The sequence below is a fragment of the Alligator mississippiensis genome, chromosome 9, assembly GCF_030867095.1.
Source record: "Alligator mississippiensis isolate rAllMis1 chromosome 9, rAllMis1, whole genome shotgun sequence".
Taxonomy (NCBI): domain Eukaryota; kingdom Metazoa; phylum Chordata; order Crocodylia; family Alligatoridae; genus Alligator; species Alligator mississippiensis.
In genome coordinates, this window is record NC_081832.1 from 35,116,863 (window position 1) to 35,129,037 (window position 12,175).

The 12,175-nt window shown below is 51.7% G+C and overlaps 2 protein-coding genes across 10 annotated transcripts in view; one reads left to right on the forward strand and one right to left on the reverse strand.

The window, feature by feature from the left end:
* Positions 1-12,175, forward strand: part of DELE1 (DAP3 binding cell death enhancer 1) — a 71,436-nt gene that overhangs the window by 46,064 nt on the left and 13,197 nt on the right. For 2 of the 5 annotated variants that reach the window (XM_059733273.1, XM_059733277.1), the window contains one exon: positions 9,640-9,727. The exons of the other annotated variants lie outside the window; for them this stretch is intronic. In XM_059733273.1, coding sequence (XP_059589256.1) covers positions 9,640-9,698 — 59 coding nt within the window. In that variant the 3' untranslated portion in view covers positions 9,699-9,727. Of the gene's footprint in view, positions 1-9,639; positions 9,728-12,175 lie in introns of those variants that run through there. 5 annotated transcript variants of the gene reach the window in all.
* Positions 8,753-12,175, reverse strand: part of PCDH12 (protocadherin 12) — a 35,964-nt gene continuing 32,541 nt past the window's right edge. For 4 of the 5 annotated variants that reach the window (XM_059733270.1, XM_059733269.1, XM_019500680.2 and 1 more), the window contains one exon: positions 10,263-10,332. In XM_059733270.1, coding sequence (XP_059589253.1) covers positions 10,327-10,332 — 6 coding nt within the window. In that variant the 3' untranslated portion in view covers positions 10,263-10,326. Of the gene's footprint in view, positions 10,333-12,175 lie in introns of all 5 variants that reach the window. The other variant, XM_014608891.3, reaches the window with a different exon arrangement.

The window sequence follows — 12,175 nt, forward strand, 5'->3', positions numbered from 1 at the left end:
GAACAACAGGAGGAAGTGGCAAGGCTCCAAATCATCCTCTGCCATAAGGACTATGGAGGAAGGACTGCCAAAGGCACTGCTAGAGAAGGAAGAGGGCATGGAGTCCAAGGAAGATGGAAATTTGTGACCTCTGACAGAAAGCAAAAATCTCCATCTGCATGAGTTTGCCTGGAGAACAGAGGAGGAGCATGTTCTGTTGGTGGAGATGCCTGACAGCCCAGGCATCCCCCAAGGTTGGAAGGATTGAAACCACTGCCGCCAAAAAGAAGTGTGTTTGGAGGTTCCTTTCTGAAGGGAATGGAGGCATCCATCTGCTAGCCTCACCTAAAGAGATTTAATAGAAGTCTTCAACTACTTGAAGAGTGGTTCCAAAGAGGATGGAGATAGACAGTTCTCAGTGGTGGCAGATGACAGAACAAGGAGCAATAGTCTCAAGTTGCAGCAAGGGAAGTTTAGGTTAGATATTAGGAAAAACTCTCTCATAAGGAGGGTAGTAAAGCAATGGAATAGGTTACCCTGAGAGTTTGTGAAATCTCTGTCCTTGGAGGTTTTTAAGATCCAGCTAGACAAAGCATTGGCTGAGATAATATAGTTGGGGATGGTTCTGCTTTGAGCAGGGGGTTGGACTAGGTCAGAGGCGGGCAATTATTTCAGACAGAGGGCCGCCTACCCAGTTTTGGCAGGCTCTCAAGGGTCACATGGGTAGCCCTACCCCTTGACAGGAGCCCCGCCCCCTGGTCACCATCTTGGGACCAATGTCCCAGTGTCTTGGGACCAATGTCCCAGGGCCAGCACCAGTGGGGCCCAAAGCGGGGCACAGACTGACAGGGGTCCATGGAGCCAGGCTGGGCTGCACCAGCAGGGAGAAGGGGGAGCTGGCCCAGCTCCATAGAACCCCTGCCAGCTGGGACCCTGTGTTCCTACCACCCTGCTCTGGGCCCTATTGGCACTGGCCCTGGGGCACCGGTGCAGGCACCATGCTCCCACTGGCTCCTGCACCTGCTCACTCGCAGTGCCCCCCAGCCCCACGGTACAGGCAGGGGGCAGCGCACAGCACCAAACCCCTGCTCGCCAGCAGGGAAGAAGCTGGTGCTGACCGCAGGTGGGGGGAAAACGGCCCCTCACCAGCCCCATGGCCGGAATTCTGTGCCACAGCCACTCGCAGCTCACCTGGGGCTGCCTGTGCCTGCTCCAGAAAGCCCCATATGGGCTGCAAGTGGCTGCAGTGCAGGGCACTGGCCGTGGGGTGGGCAAGGGGCTGCTTTCCCCCTGCCCATGCTCAGCTTTTATCCGGGCCCCTTCCCTGCCCAAGTCCTCCCCTGCTCTTCCCCCTTACCTGAGGTTTCAGCACGGGGCAACCACATGGTCCCAGGCTATGGGGGCCCTGCTGTTGTGGGAATCCGCCAGGCTTCCCCTGGATCCTACTGCCCTTGGTTCCTGTCATTTTTGACAGGAACCAAGGGCAGCTGAATATTAATTTTCTAAATTTTTTAGGGGCCCCGTGGGCCGGATAGAATTCACGGGCCAAATCTGGCCCACAGGCCATATTTTACCCACCCCTGGACTAGATGGCTTGCTGAGGTCCCTTCCAACCCTAATTTCCTATGATTCTTGACTGAAAAGGGGTCAGGTAGTTCCCTGCTTTAAAAAAAAGGCAAAAAGGAGGAGCCAAGAACTACAAACCAATTAACTTCACCTCATACTTGGGAAGTTATTGGAACATATTCTAAGGAAGGCCTTTTGCAAGCATCTGGAGGACAAAAGGCTGATCACAAGTAGCTAGCATGGATTTGCTAAGAACAAATCATGTCAAGCCAGCTTGATCTCCTTCTTTGACAAAATTACTACTTGGGTGGATGAGGAGAATGCTGAAATATAGTGTATCTGGACTTCAGCAAGGTTTTTCACAAGGTCCCAAATGACTGTCTCATGATCAAATATGAGAACTGTGGGCTAGGCAAAACTACTGTGGAGTGGATAGACAACTGGCTCAATAGCCAAAAACTAAAGGGTAATTATCAATGGATCTATGTCATAATGACAGGAGATGTTGAGAGGAGTCCCATAGTATCTGGTCTGGGCCTAGGGCTCCTCAATGTATTTAATAATTATTTGACCCAGCATCTGGCTGGGGTCATCTGACCCTAGCACTCTTTCCTGCCCAGGCAAGGGGTCAGACTCAATGATCTGTTGAGGTCTGTAACAGGTGACCCTAGCCCTGTTACCAGAAGGCACGTCCGCCCCTTTAAGGCCAGAACTTTCTGGGCACAGAGTGCTGGAAAAGAAGGGGTTAAATGCTGAGCCTGGCCAGCTAGTCAGCTGACCGGAAGGGAGGGGCAGGACTATAAAAACCCTGGGCAGAATGACAGCTGGGGGGAGCTGCCAAAGGGGAAGGAGTGCTTCAGAGAGTTACATGGAGGAGTGGTCCAAAGGCGGGAAGATGGGAGTCATGGAAGCCTTTGAGAGATGGCAACCACATCACAGCAAGGACATGAGCTGATGGTGGGGAGCCAAAGCATGGACTCTGTGAATGTAAGAGGACATGCTGCTTTTCCTTATCACATTAGATGGTGGCAGTTATTACCCATGGATGGGACTGTTTATTTTTTTTTCTTTTTGATTAATGAATAAAACCGGTGGTTTGGGTGAAGCTATCAGGGGAAGGAGGAGCCCTCATTTTTGGGGACCCACTATGGAGTCCCCAAAGGGACAGTGAGGGTGTGGCTTTTGGGGGGCACGGACCCTGGCGCCAGTGAGGGTGTGGCTTTTGGGGGACACAGACCCCGGTGCCAGCGAGGGCACAGGTTTTGGAGGTACAGACTCTGGCGCCTGAAGGCACGATCTTAAAAAGACCAGGGAGGTCTGGTGCACCTGTGCACCTGGTGCAACTTTATTCTGGTATTTTTTTGGACTGAGAGGGTGCAAGTTCAGGGTTGTCCCCTGGTTTTGAACTTGCAACCCCCAGCTGTGGGGCCGGCACTCAGGCCTCTAGGAGCTCATCCAGATTGGAGCAGAAAAGAGGGCCATGAGCCACAAGACACCGGAAAAGGCTAGAGCCTCAGAGTCAAGCCCTGTTTAGTGGATTTAGATGGGGAGGCCTAGCTAGAGAAAAACGGGTCAGGCCTGTGTAGGTGAAAGGCCCCAACATACCTAATACAATAGGCAGTCTCCCGCTTGCAAGAGAATCATCATAATTTCCATCAAGACGTGGCAGGAGAGTATATGGCAGGGCATAAGAACCCCAAAGAAAGCTCCAAGAGCACCCCACGTAAGGCGCGGATTACCAGGAAGACGGTGCTGGGGTGGGTGACCTGTTACAAGGTCCCTTCCGACCCTAGCATCTATGAATCTATGAATGCTGGAATTAGTACTATGGCAAAGTGGGGGTGAGCGGGGCAACTGCTCTGGGCTTTGAAGCAAAGGGGGTGCCAACAGACACTGCCAAACTGGGTTGGGGTGCAAGACAGATCTGTGAGCAGCTCATTTGGGGTACAGGGGGACAGGGGAATGGCAGCCCCCACCGCTGCATACACTCCTGGAAAGCATGGGGGGGGGGTGCCCCCCAGATCTGTGCATGAGGCAAGGATGGGCTGCAGCTGCAGTCTTTGTCCCAGGCACCAAACTTCGGTGCTTTGGCACTGGCTGAAATTCAGAGGTTCTTGAGAAAACTTACAGATGACAGAAAACATATGGATTGTGAATACATTGGAAAATGGAAGCCCAATTCAGAAGGACAATTCCACAACTTGGCAAGTTGGGCTACAGCTAACAGAATGAAGTTAAATGGTGTCACGGGCTAAGTCAGCATCCCTTTCCCCTCCCCACCCCACCCTGGCAACTTTCCAAAACTCCCTGTGGGGCTTTGGGTGAGTGGGAAGCAGCATTTGGGAGTGAAATGGGTGGGCGAGGTTAATCCACTCCCTGCGTGCCCTTCCCTGTGGAGAGGGTAGAAGCAGTATATGGAGGTGTTGTGTCATTGGGCAGGGGAGAGGGGCTGTCCGGATGCTATAGGTCCAGGGAGCCAGGTAGGGGTGAGGGAAGGGAGGAGGAGGGGAAGGGGGAGAGGGGGCATGCATGCAGCAGAACATACCTGGGCGGTGCAGTCCACATTGCCCCTGCAGTGCTCTGCATGAAGCCAAGCTCCACCATGAATGTACTGTATGTATGTACTGGAGTAGCCTCTACTGTGCTCCTACCTGTGCCTGCTGCCCTGGCCTCAGCCCTGGCCCTGGCCAGCTTCTGGCGGGGCTGTTCCCAGTGCAGCTGCTGCTCTGCTCCCTTCATCTCCAGCAGGAACCACCCAGGTAAAGCTCCTCCCCGCCCACCTGAAGCGATGTAGCAGGGGCAGGAGCGGGAGGAGTCACTGCTGCAGATGAGGGGAACAGAGCAGCACCCAGCTGGCTGCAGCCATACTGGGAACAGCACCACCAGAAGCTGCATGTGCTGGCTGTGGCCCAGGCCCACAGAAACATTCTGCTCCACTCACCTCCAGCAGCAGCTCTGGCCCCTGCTGCACCACTCTGGGTGGGCAGGGGGAGAAACTTCAGCTGGGTGGCTCCTGCCCCAGTGCATGGGGCTCAGGCTCCAGCTCCCAGCTGCCTTCCACTCGCTCTGCCCACCCAGTGCAATAAGCAGCCTCCTGTGGGCAGGCAGAGCAGGTGGAAGGCAGCCAGGACCTGGAGCCACACAGCTGAACGCCCCCCGCCCGACTCAGATTGAGGAGAGTAAAACAGCCCTGCCGGCCTGGACCCTAGCCAGAGCAAACAGCTTCCAGTGGAGCTGTTCCCAGTGTGGTGCAGCAGTGGAAGGAGCAGCCACCGCTGGAGGCAAGGAAAGCTGAGCAGCACACAGCTGCCTAGGCAAGCAGGCTGGGGGGAAGCTCCAGCAGGACAGCTCCTGATGGAGGTGAGGAGAGCAGAGCACTACTGGGAACAGCCCTGTCAGAAGCTGTGCATGCTAGTCAGGGCCCAGCTGGTGGGAACAGGCTAGAGTGTGGCACAGGCTGCCCTGCCAGGAGCAGGTTGTGATGCAGAGCGCTGCAGGGGAAGCCATGGGCTGGATCCAGTCAGTTGGCAGGCCAGATCCAGCCCATGAGCCATATTTTGCCCACCACTGGACACTGGTGACACGTAGGGGGTGCACGCGTGAAAAGCGCTGCCGGCAGCACCTGCGGGAGGTTACCACTTACCACCCCCTCCCATGCCACTGGCGTCTGCAGGCAGTGCCTCATCACCACTGGCCACTGCCAACAGCATCTGCAGGTAGTTGCCAACTGCTGGTTGGCACTTGCCACCCTCCCCCTCCAACATGGCTGCGGCTGCCTGCAGGAGCTCCCTGCTCAGCCCGCCCCCACTGCCGACACCACCATGGCTGCCTGCAGGAGCTCCCTGCTTGCCACCACACCCCCGCCACTGCTGCCTGTGGGCAGTCGCTGTGCCCCCCCAGCCTCCGTTCATGCCCCTGGAATAGACTGTCTAGCATGAGCAACTGGTGCCCCCCACCCTACCCAGCATTCAGTCAGTGACAGTGGGGGGGGCCCTCCATGGCCCCTCCAACTGGCAGGGAGGGGTCATGCACACCAACCCAGAAGCAGTGTTCCCTCTAAGCTGGCTTTAAGAGGGAACACTGCCTGGAAGTGCCAGCAGTGTGCACAGAAGGGCCAGCAGCACTTCTCCTGGTGCCCCCACTCTGCTCCCGCCTGCCCCCCGCCTAAGTGGGAAATGCTGCTGTGAGGGGGTGCACCAGTGCTCTCAGGCAGTGCATGTGCACCCCCATGCATCCCCTACGCATCACCACTGCTCTCTAGGGAAGTTGTGGGATTTCTGTCATTGGAGTTGTTCAAGAATAGTTGTACAGGTGCGTGGCTGCACAGTGAACTGTGTAGTGGGTATTTTTAGTGTGCTTTGAGCTGCCAAGTGAACCACAAGGGCCACTTGGCAAAGTGTTGGAGGTGGAGTTCTATATAGTTGCACAAAAAAAAGGGAAGTCATTGGACAAGCTGTTCAAGAAGCGGTCGGTCAGGGATGATCTAGGGTTATATCTGTGTTCTACTATGCAAATTTCCTATGCTTCTGGGCTTTGCTGGTTGCCACAAGGGGCTGGGAAGCAATTTTTTCCCCTCCTACTGCTACATTTGCTTCAGAAGCATTAAGTGTTGGCTGCAGCCATGGCTGTGCCTTTGACTGAGGTGTGTCAGTGCTCCTGCTAGTACTTAAACCACAGATTCCTGGCTAGAGGCTCTTGCCCCCTCCACTTTGGGTCAGAATGACTGGTATATTTTGGGTCAGAAAGCAATTTTACCTGTGGGGTTTTTGCCTTCTTCTAAAGTACCAGGGGTTGGAGGTGGCCCACTGTAACAGGACTGGGCCTCCATGATGCCCCCTGGTGGCCATATGGCTCCTGTCTGGCTCATTCTCTAAGAGCTTCCTTGCCCACCATACCTCATTCTTATTAAAATTTGGGAAGGGAGGCTGCTTACAGATCTTAAGAGTGGACCTTGTCACTTCCAGCCATGAACAGGTCCCTCCCATACCCTCTTGTCTCCAGTTTGAACCCTGAGCTGAGTGGGCTCTCTCAGTCCTTCTGTGACTCCCGGGCATCTGTGTCCTTAAGGGCTGATTACGTGGCTCCAAACTCCCCTTACACCGTGTTCATGCCTCATAGATGTCACTCTATCATCACTCTCCCTTGTACGGGTCTTGGCCTTATTGGCCTCTGCCCCTTTTCTCCTGCTGGGCCTTTTAGCTCAGGACCATGGTACCAGACTTAGCTTCTGGGCTCCAGCCTTAGTCCTGCCCCTTTGGGTTCTGGGTTAGCCCCTCTCAGGCTTTGGGCCCCTGGCCCTATTTCTGCCCTCCTCTGGGTACTGGGCCCTGTCCCTGGGCCTATCCTTTCCAAGGTCTGCCTTACCAGGCTATGGGCTCACCTGTCCCTGTTCCCACACTTCGGACTTGCTGCCCTCCCAGGCTCCAGGTCTTCAGGCCAGGTCTTGCTGCCTTCCCAGGTCCCCAGGCTCTGCCCCTCTTTGGGTTCACTGCTCTCCTGGGCCCTGGGCCCTCCCCCGCCCTGGCCTCTGTCCCACCCCCAGGCCCCAAGCCTCCAGCCCTAGCCTCTGCCCCACCCCTCAGCCCCAGGCTCTAACTGTGCCTTAAGTCTGTCTCCAGTAGAACTCCAGGTGATCATGTGCCCCTTGGGCATTAATGGGACATCCAAGCCACCCCTCTCAAATCCCTTCCACAAACCACCAGTAAAAACAGTAAACTCAGTAGTAAGCCCTCTAGCAGGCACCGCTAAACCCTCTGGGCCCTAACCTAGATAATGGCAACCTGCCTGCATACCAAGGGTCCTTTTTACCTAGGGTGGCATTCCCTTGTTCCCAGGCCTGCAGAGCTGCTTACTCCATCTTGCAATGTTCTTAGGAGCCTGGATGCAGCCCCATTACCAAGAGCTCTTTCCTCTGCAGCTCTCAGGGCTAGACTGCCTGACCAGTTCAGGCCCTGGACTTATATGTGTCACAACCCAAGGGTGTGATTTTTTTGTTTGTGTGCGCTTTGGCACTGCTAAATTATTTTCCCGCCGTTTGTAGCTTTCTTTGCAGGGTGCATTTCTTCGTTGCAGCTCAGAAATGCACGTTGCAAGGAGTTCCCACCATTTGTATTTAGATTCGTGCCCCACTATTGGTCAGTTCTAAATTATTCCTACGTGGCGGCTAGCGATTGGCTTGCTAGCCATATAAGAGGCTTGAGTGGGTTCCGCCCAAGTTGGAGGACTCCACGAACATCAGGAGGAGGAGACTTCACGTCTCGTGAAGATCTCCAAGTGCTGTGGAGCCTATTGGACCCAGTGTGAATATCAAGAAGGCAACAGGGGTCTGATCAGCCTCTTGCCTCTCCCCGTCGCCGAACGATCCCTCGACGTACCCTTCCCTGCGCGCAAAGTTCCACGGAGCCTAGCAAACTTCGTGTGAGAGAATTGTGAGTGAATCCAGAGCTCTGTCCGAGTCCTTAAACTAGGATTTAAGCGAAATATTCCTGGAAGCTTTCCAGCCTGCACCACTTACATCTACGGTGTAAGTAAACAATCTTAAACAACCATTAAGCGTCCGTGCCTAATTCTAGCGTGCCGCCTACCTTCCCCAGCCCGGCGTGTCCAGGCTGCTGGCCACAGCCCGCTGCGCGAAAAAAGGGCCTCGGACTGCTCCCGGCCCGCACAATATGGCTCAAGCCAAAACCCCATCTGGGCAGGTGATTCTCTAATCAGCACCTTCCTGTCCCCCTCCTCCCCGCACCCCCCTGGCTCCCCCACAAGCTGCTTCCCAAGCAGACTCTCTTAAGTGACCAGTGCCCTAAGCACCCTGTCACACCCTCTTCCTGGGATCTCTTGAGCATATTTTAACTACCTTTGTAGCAGCAGGATGTTGTTCACCTGCTTAGCACAATAGGGTGTTAGGTCTTGTATTGTGTCTGGGTTGACTGTGTAATGTTGCTAGGAGGTTAGACAATGGATCTGTGTAGGATGACTTGGATGGGGATGGTCCTACTACTGCCAGGGAGTTGGACTAGATGACTTCTGGAGGTCCCTTGCCACCCTACTTCTCTATGATTCTGTGATGCTTGGTAAAATGCAAAATTCTACAGCTGTGGAACAAAGGACTGGTCTCTCCTCTCAGAATCAGAGTTTCAGGATTTCTTCAGATTCCAAGCATATGTCATGGAATCAAATATTTTCATGGGGTTTTTTCTCCACAACAGTAAGAACTAGAAATAGCATTTAATTTTAAATAAAAGCTGAGAGACTGGAACCTGGTTTTGCAGCAATGTGATGAATAAGCATCGTACTACATATAGAAGTCCTGCCAATGAGCATACAGATATTGTATTTGGGTCTGTAAGACTCCTAGCTGACATGAATTTAGTGGTGTGATGGGATCTGATCCTGGATTCCAACAATTCTGCATCCTACCATTCTGTATGTGCATGACTGGCCACATAATTTTGGGCATCAGAGATCAGATCCCAGTTGAACCTTTTCAACTTGCCAATGCAGGTGGAACACTCCACCTGCACCAGCTAGTCAAAAGCTGTGCATGATGCAACCCTGCATGGGGCTAGGTATGCATATCTGCACATGCCAGATGTGAGGAGCCAAACAGCTCTCCTTGCCTAGCCCTTGCATGCCCCTTGGGTAGTGTTAGTCCAGTGCAAGACCCCGCACTGCCCTAGTTCCAATTGCAGCAATCAGCACACCACACATTCAATTTCAGGCACCATACGAACCAGACACAAACATGTTCTAAGTTATATGTGCAATATCTTTGTGGCTGGTTATTAATTTTATGAGGTCATTGGTTGCATGTGTGGCAAGTTGCCTTTTATGGCAAGATTAACATGATCACACTGTAAATATAATATCTACCAGGCGCTTAAGCAATGTGTACGCATGCGCACGCGTACACACACACACACACACACACACACACACTTCATTGTCACTACAAAAAATTCTCTCTTAAACCACCTGGTCTAAGAGAATAGGGCTTGCTGGCCTCCCTTTCTCAGGCTACCACTTTATCAGGTGCCCATGTGGCTCCAATAACAAATGGCATAACTCTGCTCATTGCATGTCTTCCTGTTCCTACAGGTGAAGGCTCAGGGCCACCTGGGGCAGTTTATGGGATGGTAAACTTCCTTCTAAAGTGAGAAACTTAAAATACAAGTTCAAGGCAGATGCACAAAAGATGGAGATGGAGGACAGAAGGACCAGGAGATGGGAATGACCTTGGAAGAGATGGGACTGGGCCAGAAGGAACATGAAAGGAAATAGGACTGGGGAAGGGGGAATTCTCTATTTAGCTGCATTTCACATTATGAAACTAGTTGAACATACACATACACCCCAGTGGCTATTTCCATGTGTGAAAAGCTACAGTTTTGTTCATATGTCCTTATGGCCTGTCTTCCCAATTTGTCTACAGAGCAGGAGTATCACCACTCAGTCCCAAGGGCTTGCCACATGCATTCAATTGCTGCAGAAGCTCAGAGTTTGATTCAGCATGGACATGGACTTTCTGAGCCAAGATCATTTCAAAAAGTGTACTCATTTCTGAAAGAAAGGTGCTGGTCAGTCTTGTCCCAGGTGCATTCGAGTCATATCCAATAGCTTTGCCAAATGTCTTGAAGGTTCTTGGTTTGTCCTGTACTATGAATTCCTGGTTCCGAGACGAGTGCAGAGAATCAGGGGAGAAAACATTGTCCTTGTAGCTATTAGCAAGTGGCAGAGAGAGCCGAGCCATCCACTCTGGATCTACTGCTGTCAGCCTTTTAAGGGTCATCCCTAGAGAAAGCAAAACACAAGAAACAAAAGTAACTACTGAATCGGAGCACTCTTTGGAGGAAGAAAAAGAGTCTGAGAAAAGTGTCCTACACCAACTTGAAGACAGCAGGTCAAGCTGTGAGCAGGGGTGGGAAGGAGAGCAAGACTATCAGCAGTACAGCCAATTCCAGTTGCACAAAACTCAGGAAAGGGATTTAAAAAACAAGTTTTAAAATAAATGTTGGGTCCTTTTGCTTGATCATTTGGATTTGTAGAGGCTACATGTAACAGGGCAGTCTGTTCCTCCTTAAAGGAACAGTCAGTCTTGTTAAGAAAGCCCAGCTGTGGGACATTTGAGTAAGCAGAGTGTGTCCCACTGGGAGCTTTAAAAGCTGTCAGAGGAGTAAGCAAAAGGAGAAGGGAGCAAGCTGTGAAGGGAATTAGAATGCTGCGAAGAGGGACTAGGCTGCTGTGCTGGGCAAGAATAACAGGGGCTCCCCTCCTAATATCTAGGACAGGGCAAAGAGAGATTTTGTCCATTTAAAAGACTGAAATTTGCTCAAGAGGACTGGCTGAGGAGCTCCTACGAAAATAAATTCCCAAACAAAAGCCAACAAGATAAATAACATGTGTACATCGTGTTTCAAAGTTTTACTGTGCAACCACAAGAGCTAGAAAAATGTTATATAAAAAGCTGAGATTTGGCACATTCAGATTTGGCTCCAGTAGCATTAAGAAAACATTGAACAGTACAAAAGTAACAAGAATTTGTGTAACCAAGAATTTTGCAAGCGCTTGCAGCCTGTGTTATGAGCCACCTCTGGAAGATCTTTTCATGGAAAATGTTGGCTCCAAGTCTTTTCTATGCTGTCAGGAAAAAAAAAACAAAACAGCCAACTCTATATGGACTTACCTATATTCTTCCACAGTTCATGTTGTTTTGTATTGCCTAGGTTAGGGGCTGGTCCATTTCCTGCTGCTAGCTAAGTATTCAGCCCTTTCCTAAAAGTTAAAGTGGCAATGGTGGGTTCTGTGGTGTAGTGCATTGCGGGTTCAAAACCAGCTGAAGATTGGGGGGAGGGTGTTTCCATTTCTTGCAATAAATTATTGAAAATTAATTATGAAAGCTTTGTAATAATCAGATTAGGGTTGCAAAAAAAATAATCAAGCACTTGAAAGTTAAGAAGTACCAGAATTTTCTCTCTGTCATATCCCCCATCCTGTCCATCTCAGCACACTCAGTTTAGCATATGGTATTCCTGGGAAGATATTCTCTGAACTTAGATAATAAAGAATCCTTTTCCATCTTTTGGGGCACATGTTTGATATTCCAACCTCCAAACAAGGCAGGTGGTGGCTATTTCCATACCAAAGCAGTGCTGGAATGATTTGAATACATTTTGGCCTGATCTTCCCCTCATTTACCCTGGACTTACTCCAGTGTCATTCCTGACTTGCCAGTAGGGTTCAGGTGCAGATCCAGAGGGAAAATGGCAGAGCAGATGTACCCCCACATTTGGCTGGGTCTCATGTGAGCTTTCAGTGCAGGGTCTATCCAGAGCCCCCGTTTTAAGCACATCCAGAGCCCAGGTGCTGAGGACTTCCACCAACACTCATCCCCTCATTTCCCCTACTGCTGAATTCAGTGGAAAGGGGAAGGCTGAACAGCAGCAACATTCATCCCCTGAGCTCTTGAGCTGTGAAATAACCCCATCCCAGTCAGCTAGTAAGCTCAGAGCCCACTGAGCATATTGAGCACTGGCAGGAGCCCACACTGACCAGGCAGTGAACTTGAAGCTCACTGTGCATGCACAGCACAAATATCGGAGTGCATCCCTCTTCCCTCATTCTTGAATCTACTGGT